This window comes from Protomyctophum bolini (genome assembly GCF_963924005.1).
Source record: "Protomyctophum bolini genome assembly, chromosome: 6".
Taxonomy (NCBI): domain Eukaryota; kingdom Metazoa; phylum Chordata; class Actinopteri; order Myctophiformes; family Myctophidae; genus Protomyctophum; species Protomyctophum bolini.
In genome coordinates this window covers 14,498,872-14,512,506 of record NC_137867.1, presented here as the reverse complement: position 1 = coordinate 14,512,506, position 13,635 = coordinate 14,498,872, and the positions used below count along the sequence as shown (strand labels likewise).

Here is a 13,635-nt window from a genome sequence, read left to right as displayed (position 1 = left end):
TTCCCCACACAAGGTTTCAGTGGTGTGTGTAGGTCTCAGTGGAAGGCAGAGCAACCTCGTGCGCGCATCCTTACACTGTTTGTATTGGCTCCACCTTCCTCCCTTCACTTTGAGCATAAACTCAGTAATGCTGTTTATGTAGCCGTGTCAGGTCGAGGTCCCAAACATCACTTCCGCAGAAGAATCAGGGTCAGCTGATCTCTTGGGTCTGGCACGTAAGGATGGGCTGCCGTCCCTCTCACTGCCATGTTTACCTCCAATGACTCCCTGTTGTCTGGGCTGTGAAAGACTGTTCCAAATGGGTCTGCCATGATGCCATCTACGATGCGTGGTGAATGACATGTCAATGGCATTTAATGTTTGTGTTGCCACAAATTTACATCATATTTCAGGCACATATGACGTAAATTCACCTTTCAATGGCAAATGTGAGACATGACGGGACGAAACCCCTCAAAAATCACACTTGTGTGAAGTGAGGGACGCTGGTATCATCATACATCACATTCCCTGCTCAGCCAATCAAATCATCGCTATGGGGCACACACATTGCTCAGCCAATCAAATCATCGCTATGGGGTACACATAGACACACACAGCTGGGCATAGGAGGGGCTAGTGCCCCTCAAAAACAGAAATTCTCATTACAACAGAGCTTGACATAAACCGTTCATTGGTATGTGTAACACAGGCTTTCACTCACGTTCACGCCACATGGGTATTCGATAGGTCACCAGAGTTACCCACTGAATATTGGTACTCCATAAAAGACGATATCTGACATATCCAAGTCTGACAGCACAAATCCCATATTTGGACAAGCCTGATCTAGATCCATATATGGAGACGACAGAGACATTTGGTGCTGACATCATGCCAATTAGAACTCCATATATCCCAGGTGCGACTTCTCAAGGCTATATTCGCATTCAACCTTCATGTGCCCTGACCAGCTCTCACCAAGAGAGAGACACCATCGCCTTCCGTACGTGTCAGGATACAACCCAGATATCTCTGCATTATACAGGGATCTAGACATCTCGGTAAAGTTCTTACCGGACACCACTGCGGCGGGTTCTAGACTCGGACAACCAGTCCCCATTGAGTAGTAATTTATAGTATGAGAAGAATGTGATATGGGAGATCATCCCACCAGAATGAGTCAGTTGGGTTATGTTGCAACACCCCCTTACTCCCAGGCTCAGCCTGGGATGGGGCCCTATCAAGGAAACTTAGGATTGATTCCTCCTGTTCAGTCAATGTACAGTCACTATGGTGGACCACCACAGGCATTCTCTGTACCACCACAATCAGGTGTGATCATGGAGCCTCCTGTGTCTACTGCCACTGGCATGCCTCCACCACCAGTGTCCATTCATTACAACTCAAATATCCAACAGAATGGAGCTCTCCCACAGAGGTACCCTGCCCCTCCAGCTGGCTCTGCCACCTATGGACAACCTTCCCAATGTAACAGTATGGCCTCGCAGGCATCACCTCCCATACAGCATCTCACCAATCAAATACATGATATGAACTTGGGCAGCAGCTATGTGCTACAGGCCATGCACAGTCCTCCCCCAGTTAGCTCTGTGGCCCAACCACCTCTCCAGACAGCCCCTGCTCCATCCACGACCCAGCCACCAATGTCCCCAGGCCCTCCTCGCTCACCTCACACACAGATGACTCAGACACAGTTAGCCCAAACAAGCATGGGCATGGCAGGCCCTCCGATGGCAATAGGCATGGGCAGACCCTTTCAAGGACCACCTGGACCACCTTCTCCAGGCCCCGGGGGCTTCCAGCAGCTTGGCCCCGGGTACCCTCAACAACCAAGTCAGGTTGGGGGCCAGATGACGGGGCCTCAACCTGGCTTCCCTGGGGCCATTTCTGGAGCAGCAGTCCAAAAGCCTGGCCCTCGAAAGAAACTGGACCCTGACTCTACCCCAAGCCCTACGCAGGTAATTGAGGATGACCAAGCCAAACGAGGGGGACAGGTTTATGCCACAAACCTCAGAGGCCAGGTTCCTCCTTTGGTCACCACACAGTTCACAGTACAGGACCAAGGCAATGCCAGTCCCAGGTTTATGCGCTGCACCATCTACTCCTTTCCCAGCAGCAGTGATCTAGCAAAACAATGCAAAGTGCCCTTGGCCTCCATCATAAAACCCTTTGCAACTGTGCCAAAGAATGAGAGTCCTCTGTGTCTGGTGGACCATGGTGAAACAGGCCCCATACGCTGCAACCGCTGCAAGGCCTACATGTGCCCCTTCATGAAGTTCATCGATGGTGGCCGTCTCTACCAGTGTGGATTCTGTAACCATGTGAACGAAGTGCCAGAGTCCTATATCCAATTTCTGGACCACAGGGGCCGCAGGGTGGACCGCCAAGAGAGGCCTGAGCTCTGTCTGGGGTCCTACGAGTTTACAACAACCCTTGAGTTTTGCAAGAACAACAAGCGTCCCAATCCTCCTGCATACATCTTCATGATTGACGTTTCTTCCAGCAACATCAAAAGTGGTCTTGTCAGACTTTTGTGTAACGAACTGAAGGCACTGCTCAACCACTTGCCCAGAGAGGATGGCACAATGAGTTCAGCAGTCAACGTGGGCTTTGTCACCTACAACAAGATCTTACACTTCTACAATGTGAAGTGCACCCTGGCCCAGCCTCAGATGTTGGTGGTCTCAGACACAGCTGACATGTTTATCCCCCTGCTTGATGGCTTCCTGGTCAACTATCAGGACTCGAAAGACGTCATCTGCCACCTCCTGGACCAGATCCCTGACATGTTTGAGGACACCAATGAGACAGATACGGTCTTTGCCCCTGTTATCCAGGCCGGCCTGGAGGCGCTTAAGGCAGCAGAGTGTAGCGGTAAGCTCTTACTTTTCCACTCCTCCATGCCTACAGCTGAAGCTCCTGGGAAGCTGAAGAACAGGGATGATAAAAATCTGGTCAACACTAAGACAGAGAAGATTCTGTTCCAGCCTCTAAAAGGTGTTTATGAACAACTCTCCAAGGAGTGTGTGGCCCAAGGCTGCTGTGTGGACCTCTTTCTCTTTCCCAACCAGTACACAGACCTGGCCACCATGGCTGATGTTCCCTCACACACTGGAGGATCTGTTTACAAGTACAGCAACTTTCAGGTGGAGACAGATGGAAAGCATTTCTTAAGGGACCTGAGGAAAGACGTAATGAAGAACATCGGTTTTGATGCCGTCATGCGTGTTCGCACCAGCACAGGATTCAGAGCCAGTAACTTCTTTGGAGCCATCCATATGACCAACAGCACAGAGGTGGAGATGGCTGCCGTAGACTGTGACAAGGCCCTGACTGTGGAGTTCAAGCATGATGACAATCTCTGCGAGGAGTCTGGAGCTTTAATACAGTGTGCCATGCTGTACACTTCCGTCAGCGGGCAGAGGCGGCTACGAATCCACAACCTCAGTCTGAACTGCGTCTCGAGCATTTCTGAACTCTACAAGAGCTGCGAAACAGACTCCCTTATGAACTACTTTGCTAAATCAGCCTACCGAGCCATCCTGGCCCAGCCAATAAAGAATGTGAGTGAGACCCTGGTCAGCCAGACTGCCGAAATTCTTGCCTTTTACAGGAAGAAAAACAACCCCAGCCCCACCGGCCAGCTGGTCCTGCCTGAAGCCCTGAAGGTGTTTCCAGTCTATATGAACAGTCTGATGAAGACCGCTCCACTAGTGTGCAGCACAGAGCTGGCTACGGACGACAGGGCCTTGCAGATGCTCGCAGTCATGGCCATGGGAGTAGAAGACACACAGCTGCTCCTCTACCCACGCCTTATCCCACTGCACAACATGGACGTTGGCAGCGAGGCGGTGCATGCTCCTCTGCGCTGCTCGGAGGAGAGGCTGGCTGACACTGGCATGTTTCTGTTGGAGAACGGCCGTTCTATGTTCCTCTGGCTGGGCCAGGCATGCCCCCCAGAACTCATCCAGAGCATCTTCAACCTGCCCTCTCTTGCCCACGTGACAACACACATGAGTGCTCTGCCAGAGCTGGATAACCCCCAGTCTAGGAAGCTCTGCTTCATCATTAGCAGTCTGCTTCAAAAGAGTCCTAGGTCCATGAAGCTCCAGCTAGTGAGGCAGAAGGACGATTCTGAGAGGTTGTTCCGTCAGTGCCTGGTGGAGGACATCGGTGTGTATGGAGGACACTCCTACATAGACTTCCTCTGCCTCTTGCACACAGAGATTCGTCAGCTCCTCCCTTAAATCTGTCTCCTTTGTACATATATAGTGTTTCTTTTATTTTCATGCTATGTTGATGAATTGAATACATAGGATCACAATGGAAACTGTTTTGTGTTATCCTGTTTACATTTCTGACTAATAGAGCGTCGCAGTCCCGCTCCCTTTCAGAATGACGAGCGGCCCGGAAGAGAATTTCCCGAACAAATAATTTGGAAAGAAGAAACTCTAAAAAAAAAAAGGTGTTATACCCTTCCCTTTTTGAGTGGTTCAGCCACTCCAATGCACACCAATGTGTGTCCCTATGTCTGTTTAGGGTCCCTATGTCTGTCTGTGCCAACAGGTGACAAAGTGGCACTGTTGAGCTTCATGCCGTGCACAGGTGCCGAGTTTTTAGCAGCCATTACGAAAGGCACGCACGCACACAGGCACATATGCACACACACACACACACACACACACACACACACACACACACACACACACACACACACACACACACACACACACACACACACACACATAGAGCGGCCAGTACAGCACCACTCAGTTCAGACAGATCAGATTTTTGCTTCTAATCATTTATTTGGCCAAAACAATTGTGTTTATTAGTGTGGTTGCCCATTGTCATGTGCCGACTTTGGCTTTGTCCGAGGCTTAAAGGTCTTTAAATAAATACTTTCTGAAACGTCTAAGGGAAAAATGAATGGGAAATTGTCTTCCAGAACGCTCATCGAGGGCGGGACTGCGGCGCTCTATGAAGTCAATCAATCAATCAATCAATCAAAAGTCTATTCATAGCATCATTTTGATGATAACATTTGGTACTCTGAGGCAGGCAGGCAGGCAGGCAGGCAGGCAGGCGTATCTCCTGTATGTGGCTGAGGCTCGCCTCCTAGGGGCCATGGTGTAAAGATTTGAGCTGCATTGATCGGCTTGGCCTCTGGAGGGACAGTGTGTTCAGTGTTCATCTTCCACCTACAGTATGTGTGTCTGTCTGTGTCCACGGCTAATCTCAGAAACCACTGGCTAATCAGTGCCAAATCCCAAATGTCTTCTGTAGAGTGCCAAGGAAGAACATTCTCAAAAATGTTTCACATATTGATTTTTTTTTTTACCAGATTTTGTAAATTCATAATTGCGGATCCAGATTTGGAGAATGCCAGTATAGTGGACATTTACAACATATCCTTTTTTATTTTTTATTCTTCTTCTTCTTCTTCTTATTATTATTATTATCAAATAACTACTTGAGTTGATTGATTGATTGATTGATTGGATACATTATTAACAGTTTGAAAATAGTACAGGTACGATTTTACAATGATTGTTAAAAGGATAACAAAGGCTCGTTTCCATTGTGGTCCTGTGAAGGCTTTGCTTGGTTGTGAATTAATATTGAGTTTGTCTCAAAGCATTGTAGTTACGTAAAGCTAGAAGTGTAACTGTGATTTCATTTGAAGTTGTTAAATGTTTTATAGCTCTGAAAGAGGCTATAGCTATCTATAAGAGGGTCTGTACAGACTGCATATGGCCAGAAACACGCACATGTTATAGTCCATTGCACACTGTAATACACACTGAATGCGTGCGTGTTGCATCCTTACACGCACACGCACATGCACGCACGCACGCACGCACGCACGCACGCACGCACGCACACACACACACACACACACACACACACACACACACACACACACACACACACACACACACACACACACACACACACACACACACACACACACACACACACACACACACACACACACACACACACACACACACACAAAATTGCCCACATAATCCAGCACCGCCTCTCACTACTCTCCTACAGTACTGTATCATGAACATTAATGTAGTCTACGCTCTGCTCCAGGAAACAACAGACCACATCCATGCAGCTGCACCAGTTACACAGAAAAATATTTCATAATTATTTAATAACCTATACAACCTATACATTGTTCCAACAAACTGGTGAAAAAGTGCATAAGGTTTATTATTTATGTACTGTATGACGTGAAGTGAGCTTTAAGATCTGCTATTTTTGATTTGTTGTATTATTATTATTAAGGACTCCTCCTCTTAGATGATGACTCCTGTGTCACTGTAATAATCAGCAGCTACAGTGACAATGTGGCCCCTCCCGCTGCTCTACATACTGTACGCAGCCACCACCAGCTTTTACAATTTACACTTTAAGCTTTTAGCAGACACTTTTAATCATGGACGCGCTTGAACGTTAGAGAGGCAGGGGCCGTTTTTTCTTATTGCTTGGCTCCTGTTAACACTGCTTGCAACTAAATTGTTGTACATGTTAGTGGTGCTAACCACTCCAATGAACAACTATGTGTGTCTGACTGTCTGCCACTATATATGACAAGTCTGTCCCTGTGTATATGTCCACTTGAGTACGGAAATAACACAGTCACCTAAGGTGTCACTATTGAGTAGCCTAACTCACAAGCTCGCACGCACGCACGCACGCACGCACGCACGCACGCACACAGCATCACTCAGTTCAGATGGGTCTGAGTTCTTTTATACCAAAAATAGCTAAAAACTCTTCTAGGACTAGTGCCAGAGGTGACAGCATTTGTTATTTCCATTCATCACAAGATTAATCATCTGCTATGCAACAATCTTACCAGCTCAGTGGCCTTGTGGTTAGAGTGTCCGCCCTGAGACTGGGAGGTTGGGGTTCAATCCCCGGCCGTCATACCAAAAACTGTAAAAATGGGACCCAATGCCTCCCTGCTCAGAATCAAGGGTTGGATTGGGGGTAAGTCCCTGCGACATACTAGCGTCATGTCCAGGGGGTGTACTTGTACATCAAGCTGCCTCACGCTACAGAAACAGGAGATAGGCTCCTGCCCTATGGGCCTCATGGCTCAAGGTATACTACACTACTACTATGCAACAATCTTGTTTGTAATGAAAAAGTCGTACACACTGTCCTTATGAAAGGGTGTCAGACGACAGACTGAAAGTATTTTCAAACTCTTCAAAGTTACAGCTACAGCTCAGACATTTACCACTACGTCTATTGTTCAATGGCACCACAATGTACCACTACATCTATTGTTCAATGGCATCAAAATGTACCACTACATCTATTGTTCAATGGCATCAATCAAAAAAAATCTATTCAGGATACCGACCAAAAAAGTGAAATTGGAATTGATGACCCCAAAAGAGAAAAAAATAAACGGTTTGTTTGTTTGTTTGATCGGTTTCTCTCTTCTGATTAGTTGAAATATGGCAACCATGAAAGAAAATTGGTTAAATGACCCTTAAGAGACCCTTGTTACTAAACAATCACTCTGTAGCAATGATTACTATGTATCAGAATATAGAGCTTTAACCTTTTTGAAACAAAACAAAAAACAACAACTTTGTTTTACCAAAGAATATCACCTTTAAATAAGATTAGGCCATATCTGCCATTTGGCAACAACACCAAATATGCCCACAGATTCTACAGTGGAATACTTGATACCAGATACTTTTACAGCAGTGTGGTTCATTAACACATACAATATAAAGAGTTATTTAAACTTACATGGTTAGGTTTAAAAAGTGGACTTAGGTTTGATGCAAACAATATTCCTTCAATAACCTTTTCCCAACATAAAAAGTTATGCATTTTATGAATCCACAACTGGTCAAAGAGGAAGTGTAAATACACTTTTAAGCAATCTGAGTAAAGAACTATTATTTGATCAAAAGCAACATTTTCAATTTAACCACAAGGTGGCAGAGTGGAGCCAGAATATCCTCCAAAATGTGGCTATTGGGGAGTGTGGGAGAGGCAAAACATTTTGATAAGGGATTATAACTGAGGGAGCCAACAGAGTGAGAGAGTGATAAGGGGTTATGAGGGAGCCAACAGAGTGAGAGAGTGTCAACAGAGGAGTGAGACAGACCCTGGTCTCCAGGGAGTCCCTCGATCTGCTGTTAACTCCTGCTGTTCCAGAGATCACTTGGAGGGCCCAGTCAGATCCTCGCCTCATGCTTCACTGGCAACCTGGCCATGAGGGGTTGCATCGCTTCACTGAGCTGAGCAAACGTATCTTTCTCTTCTCTTCTCAAGCACACACACACACACACACACACACACACACACACACACACACACACACACACACACACACACACACACACACACACCTTAAGAGGTGAAGAGGAACAACTTATCAGCAGTTTTTTGTTTTGTTTTTTTAATACATTTTAATTATCTCACAATTTAATTGCAACCCAGTTTTTTCACCCAGTGCCAATTATCTAATCTAATCCTGGGCACTACACTTCCTCTGCCAACCTGGGGGGGCAGCGGACTGACCTCATGCCTCCTTCTATGAATGCAGAGTCCAAGCTGCTTCTTTTCACCTGACAGGGGGGAATTTGCCTGGCTGCATGTTTTTGTGAGGGTACCTACTCCAGGGGACATGGGGCAAACACAGGAGAATGAGGGGGGGCCCAGGCCACCCCCTGTAGGGACGTCGAAGCTGTTCCCCCCCGCCTAACTTACAACCAACTAGTACTAACAACGAAAACAAAGACTGCCGGTCATCCCCAGGCCAAACTAAAGTAAATTAAAGTAAACTCAAAACAAGTATTGACATGGTGTGGGACTGAGATGTTGCTGGGTCTGTGTCTGTCATCACACTGAGCTGGCTGGCTTTTATAGAGAGGGCTGCAGCAGATGACAATTAGGGGAATCTGCTGCAGGTATGCCAGTCTGGGTGTGTCAGTCTGAGTGGGGAGGAGAGACAGAGAATTAGCACAGACAATGATTGAATGACTGAGTATGTGTGTGTGTGTGTGTGTGAGTGATGTCATGGCCACACGCAACACCCCCACCAACAAGCTGTGTTTCATCAACTTCAAAAAGAAAAAGGCATTTGACGTGATACGCAGAGGCATGACAATGAAGATGCTCAATGCCTATATGGTGCTCTCCTCCCAAACTACTCAGGGCTTACAGGAGCCACGGCGTTGACCCCAGGTGGCAACAGTGAAGAGTTTGACATCCTGGTGGAGGTGATGCAAAGGGTCACGCTCGCCCCCTTCCTCTTCATTATAATCCTGGAATATGCACGTAGGCAGGCCATCAGTGGACGGGAGCAAGAACTTGGCTTCACTAATACACTCCATGAAGTTTAAATGACAAACTGCTGGACCCCTAACAAGGTACAGAGTGTGCCATGATTGGTCATGCAAAAGGCTCTAAGGCTAAGAAAACTGAGGTTATCACCGTCCTATAACATCCTCCCAGTCGTTCCACCTCTGATGACAGCAGGATGCACGCACTGTGCTGAAAGAAGTGGAATTATAACCTCTCCCAAATCACGACTTTTTTATTTTATGTGGGAGTGGGAAGACATCAGCCAGGACAATGAGACTGGCTAGTCACTGGCATCATCTGCCGCAGATATCCGGAGCTCCCAGCCAGCAGGACTGTGCAATGCGAGCCAACACACAGGCATCGATCATGAGGGCGTCCCACATCTACCTACGTATAAGAAGGATGCAGGGGCGGAGAGTACTGGCAAGCTGCCCAGATGACTGGAGACACCACTGGAGGACTCATCCGCCGATGACCTAGACTACAGAGAGACTCATTTATACAGAAATACAAGCACAACGAGTCACGGATGCATGGATACGTTGTGTAGATATGGTGCCGTATGATGGAGCATAAAGGAATCATGTGTGTTTTGTTGGGGTACATAAGATAATATTATGATGGAGCATAAAGGAATCACGTGGGTTTTGTTGGGGTACATAAGATAATATTATCAGAGAGATCAGTTTATCTACTTTATCATCATTTAATATAATTTATTTGGGAGAGTCGGTGGACCAAATAGTGTTTCTTTATTGACTCAGGTGGAAAGTCATATAGACATCCACATCCATTGATATAATACTACTACTACATTTTTGGGAAATGATTGAAACACATGGCCGGCATTGGGTAGTTCTCTGTCCAACTGCCTGTTTGTTTGCCGACACGATTAACCACTTAAATGCTATGTACTTTGTTGTACGTCAAATAATAGTCTTGCCTAGCCAGATAACTATTCCACAATCTCAGAATGCTATATAGAGTCTGGAACTACACCTCCCGAAATCAGAGTAAGGAAGCTGCTATTTCCGTTCACGAAAAAATATTTTAAAATATCTTTACATTATATTTCTTTATTTCCTTTTCTGCTAAGCAACAATCTATTATGATAAATTTGCGCGACTGTAAAGCTTTATATTTTACTCATGATAGCTCTTCCGTTGCTCCAGACTGTGGAGCAATGAAACTAGCCACATTGCGTTGCAACACGTGATCTTGTAGATATGCTATTTCCAAGGGATGTTCACTGAAGTTTAGAGACAGTTGGGAATTACTGTATGACTAGATTACATACTGTATATCACTGACGAGGGTTATTGTTCTGATTATGCTATTATTATTATGATTATGTCATTAATCCTTCCATACTTTAATGCTATTCCACTAAGTTCCATTCAGTATTCTGTACCTGACAGTAAATCTTGCCACTATGACACAGTGAGCCACAAGTTTACACACTTCCAGTATTCCTGCATAACTCTCTCCGGTCCTTTCCGTCGTCACTGACGTTGCTTCTGGCACTACGACATGTCAGTTTGAACGCGTACCAACATTTTTCTTCTCCAGAGAAGTGATGAGAATACCCCTCCCCCCCAACACGCCCCTACAAACACACACACACACACACACACACACACACACACACACACACACACACACAAACAAACACACACAACACCACCCACTAGCGCTACCCCTCTGCATACATGCAGGAGAACCCCCAAATTATGGTCAGCCACGCATGAAGTTAGTTTTGCTTGGAAAAACCAAGCTGCCATCTTTAATATCGTAATGTTCCCAAATTACATGGTTCTAATTGGGAACCATTTGATCACACTCACTGGCATCTGGTGAGCTAGTGTGTGACCTTCACAGGGTTGTAATCTTTTTCCTTTTAATGCAAAAGTATGACCTTTCCCTCTGACCTGGCATAAATTAAGAAAACCACTTTACACTGAAGAAAGGGCTTTGCCTCCAGTCACACCCTGTGCGGAGCCAATGGCAGACATTTCAAATGGGAACATCTATGATGTAGGTCTGGTCGCTCTGCATAGACAAAACTGCTGCAAGTGCGTGCGTGCGTGTGTGTGTGTGTGTGTGTGTGTGTGTGTGTGTGTGTGTGTGTGTGTGTGTGTGTAGGGTATGTATGTATGTACATGTATGTAGGGCCGTATACTTGTAAAGTTGTAATGTGTATGTATATATGGAGATCCGTCAGAAGTTATCATGGCCATAATTACAGGCAGTTATAAGTACACATGACTGGTAGAAAATGTCATGCACCATGACTAAACTGACCGCTCAACCTGCCTTACCAGGTCAGTCACATCACATCACATCACATCATAGTTGAAGGTAATTGAGAATGCCAATCATCACTTCATATTTCATTTCGTATCTAACACTTTCCACGGATACATTAACTATTTCCACGCTTTTAAGCAAGTTTAAGGCTCTCGGTTGTGATGATTACAATGCAAACAGATCTAACCCAATTAGCTTCTAACACTTTAAAGCGCATGGAAAGCTTTTGAGGCAAATCATCATTTTCATTGCAAATGCTTGGCCCTGGGCATTACATTAGCACCACAGGGACTCTTTTCTTCTTTGCCTTAATATGATCCTTATGGTAAAGAATCACGTAGATCAGCCATATGTGTGACTCCGCCTCCCCTTCATGGCCTATGTTTAAACCAGGTTTCACCGAGCATGAATCTAGCAGTCTTTCGACCAGTGGTGTAAAGTCAATTTACTCACGTCACGTACGGTACTTTTGAGATCAGATTAAAAAAATGTCTTCTACATCCTGACAGTTTTCTGAAAAAGCTATGTTTCATATGTCAGTCGTTCTTCGATTTAAAAAAAATAGCAGACCTACAAGCTCGTGGCGCGCTATGAGCTTGTAGATCTGCAATAGCTAAAGCATAACATAATGCTAACACCAAAAGGGGTTCCCGCCCTTTTTGTCAGGTGAAACCTGACATACAGATCTACCCATAAAATGCAGCCGACAGTTCCGCCAACCTATAGTCGTGATTGGCTGCTTCTAGCCAATGGGACGGCAAAGCGGCCTCTGGGCAATGGGAATGGGAGAGGCAATATATTCCTGGCAGCCACACAGACTGCAGACTAAACACACTGTCTGAGGCTTCGTACACACATAAAGAACAACTGTGCTGTGCTCTGCCAGTGTTTCATGCCCGCCCCAATGCTTTTCCAATGGAAGTCACGTGGTTTGACCAAACACTTGTGTTCCCCCCATCACACACAACTGTTTGGTCAAACCACGTGACTTCCATTGGAAAAGCATTGAGGCAGCCATAAAACACGAACAGCACAGAGCATGTTGTTCTGATATGTGTGTACGAAGCCTGAGACACAATGCAGACTTGCAGAGCAACGCAGCAGACAAGCATGAGCACTCACGAGTTGACAGGGAAGACGCGTTCCAACGACACTCGATATACAGTAACTTCAAACCAAACGCGGCTGCATACACGTTACTAAAATAATAATCATACTAATATAGGGGGGGGGGACACAATGGAGACAGCGCTTCTTTCACCTGACAAATATTACTATGCGATAATTTCTTGTTTATTCTACAGACGAAAAACTGTTTAAGTCCACATTTTATTCTGACCGCTCCACGAAAAGGCCTCGTTCTCCTGACCCCTTATTGTGCATAATTAGTGTGGACTTAAACTGTTTTTCGTCTGTAGTAGGCCTACTCATTCTTTTATCCCACGATTTTTGCAACCCATTGTTTCACCCAGTGTCAATTATCCAATGTAATCCTGGGTGCTACACTTCCTTTGCCAACCTACTTCCTCTGCCACCCAGCCTGGTGGAGATATGTTCTTCAGAGAGCCCCTTTATAGTATCATAAATAGAATAGAATTCCATCACTATGAAGTTATATAAATATTTACAGTATAACAACTCACTTACTGAATACAACTTTATCCAAAGTTCAACTATATATTTACGCAAACGCACTAATATTCTGTCCTGGTAAGTCTGGCTACCATTTAGGATGGATGCTGTATAGTAGGCTTCATTGCAGAACCCACCCCGTACTGTTTAGTTGTATGATTGCCGTTTTAACTATGAATTCCTTTGTTTTCACCTTGCTTTACTGTAACCGAGCCACAGACTCTGCCTTATATTCAGCCAACCAGATGTTAGGCATGGAATGTCTTCATAGAGGAGGGCTCTTTTCCTCCAGTGGTATGTGTCCTTGTTTTTATTCCCCAAACTGTATTTTCCTCT

The 13,635-nt window shown here is 45.5% G+C and overlaps 1 protein-coding gene across 1 annotated transcript; it reads left to right on the top strand.

Annotated features, from left to right (window-relative positions):
* Positions 1 to 1,157: 1,157 nt before the first annotated feature.
* On the top strand, positions 1,158 to 4,250 carry LOC308316915 (protein transport protein Sec24D-like; the record flags this gene model as incomplete). The annotated part of the gene is made up of 1 exon (XM_080765700.1): positions 1,158 to 4,250. The coding sequence occupies one exon, from the start codon at positions 1,158 to 1,160 to the stop codon at positions 4,248 to 4,250; it is 3,093 nt and encodes a 1,030-aa protein (XP_080621826.1).
* Positions 4,251 to 13,635: the final 9,385 nt, after the last annotated feature.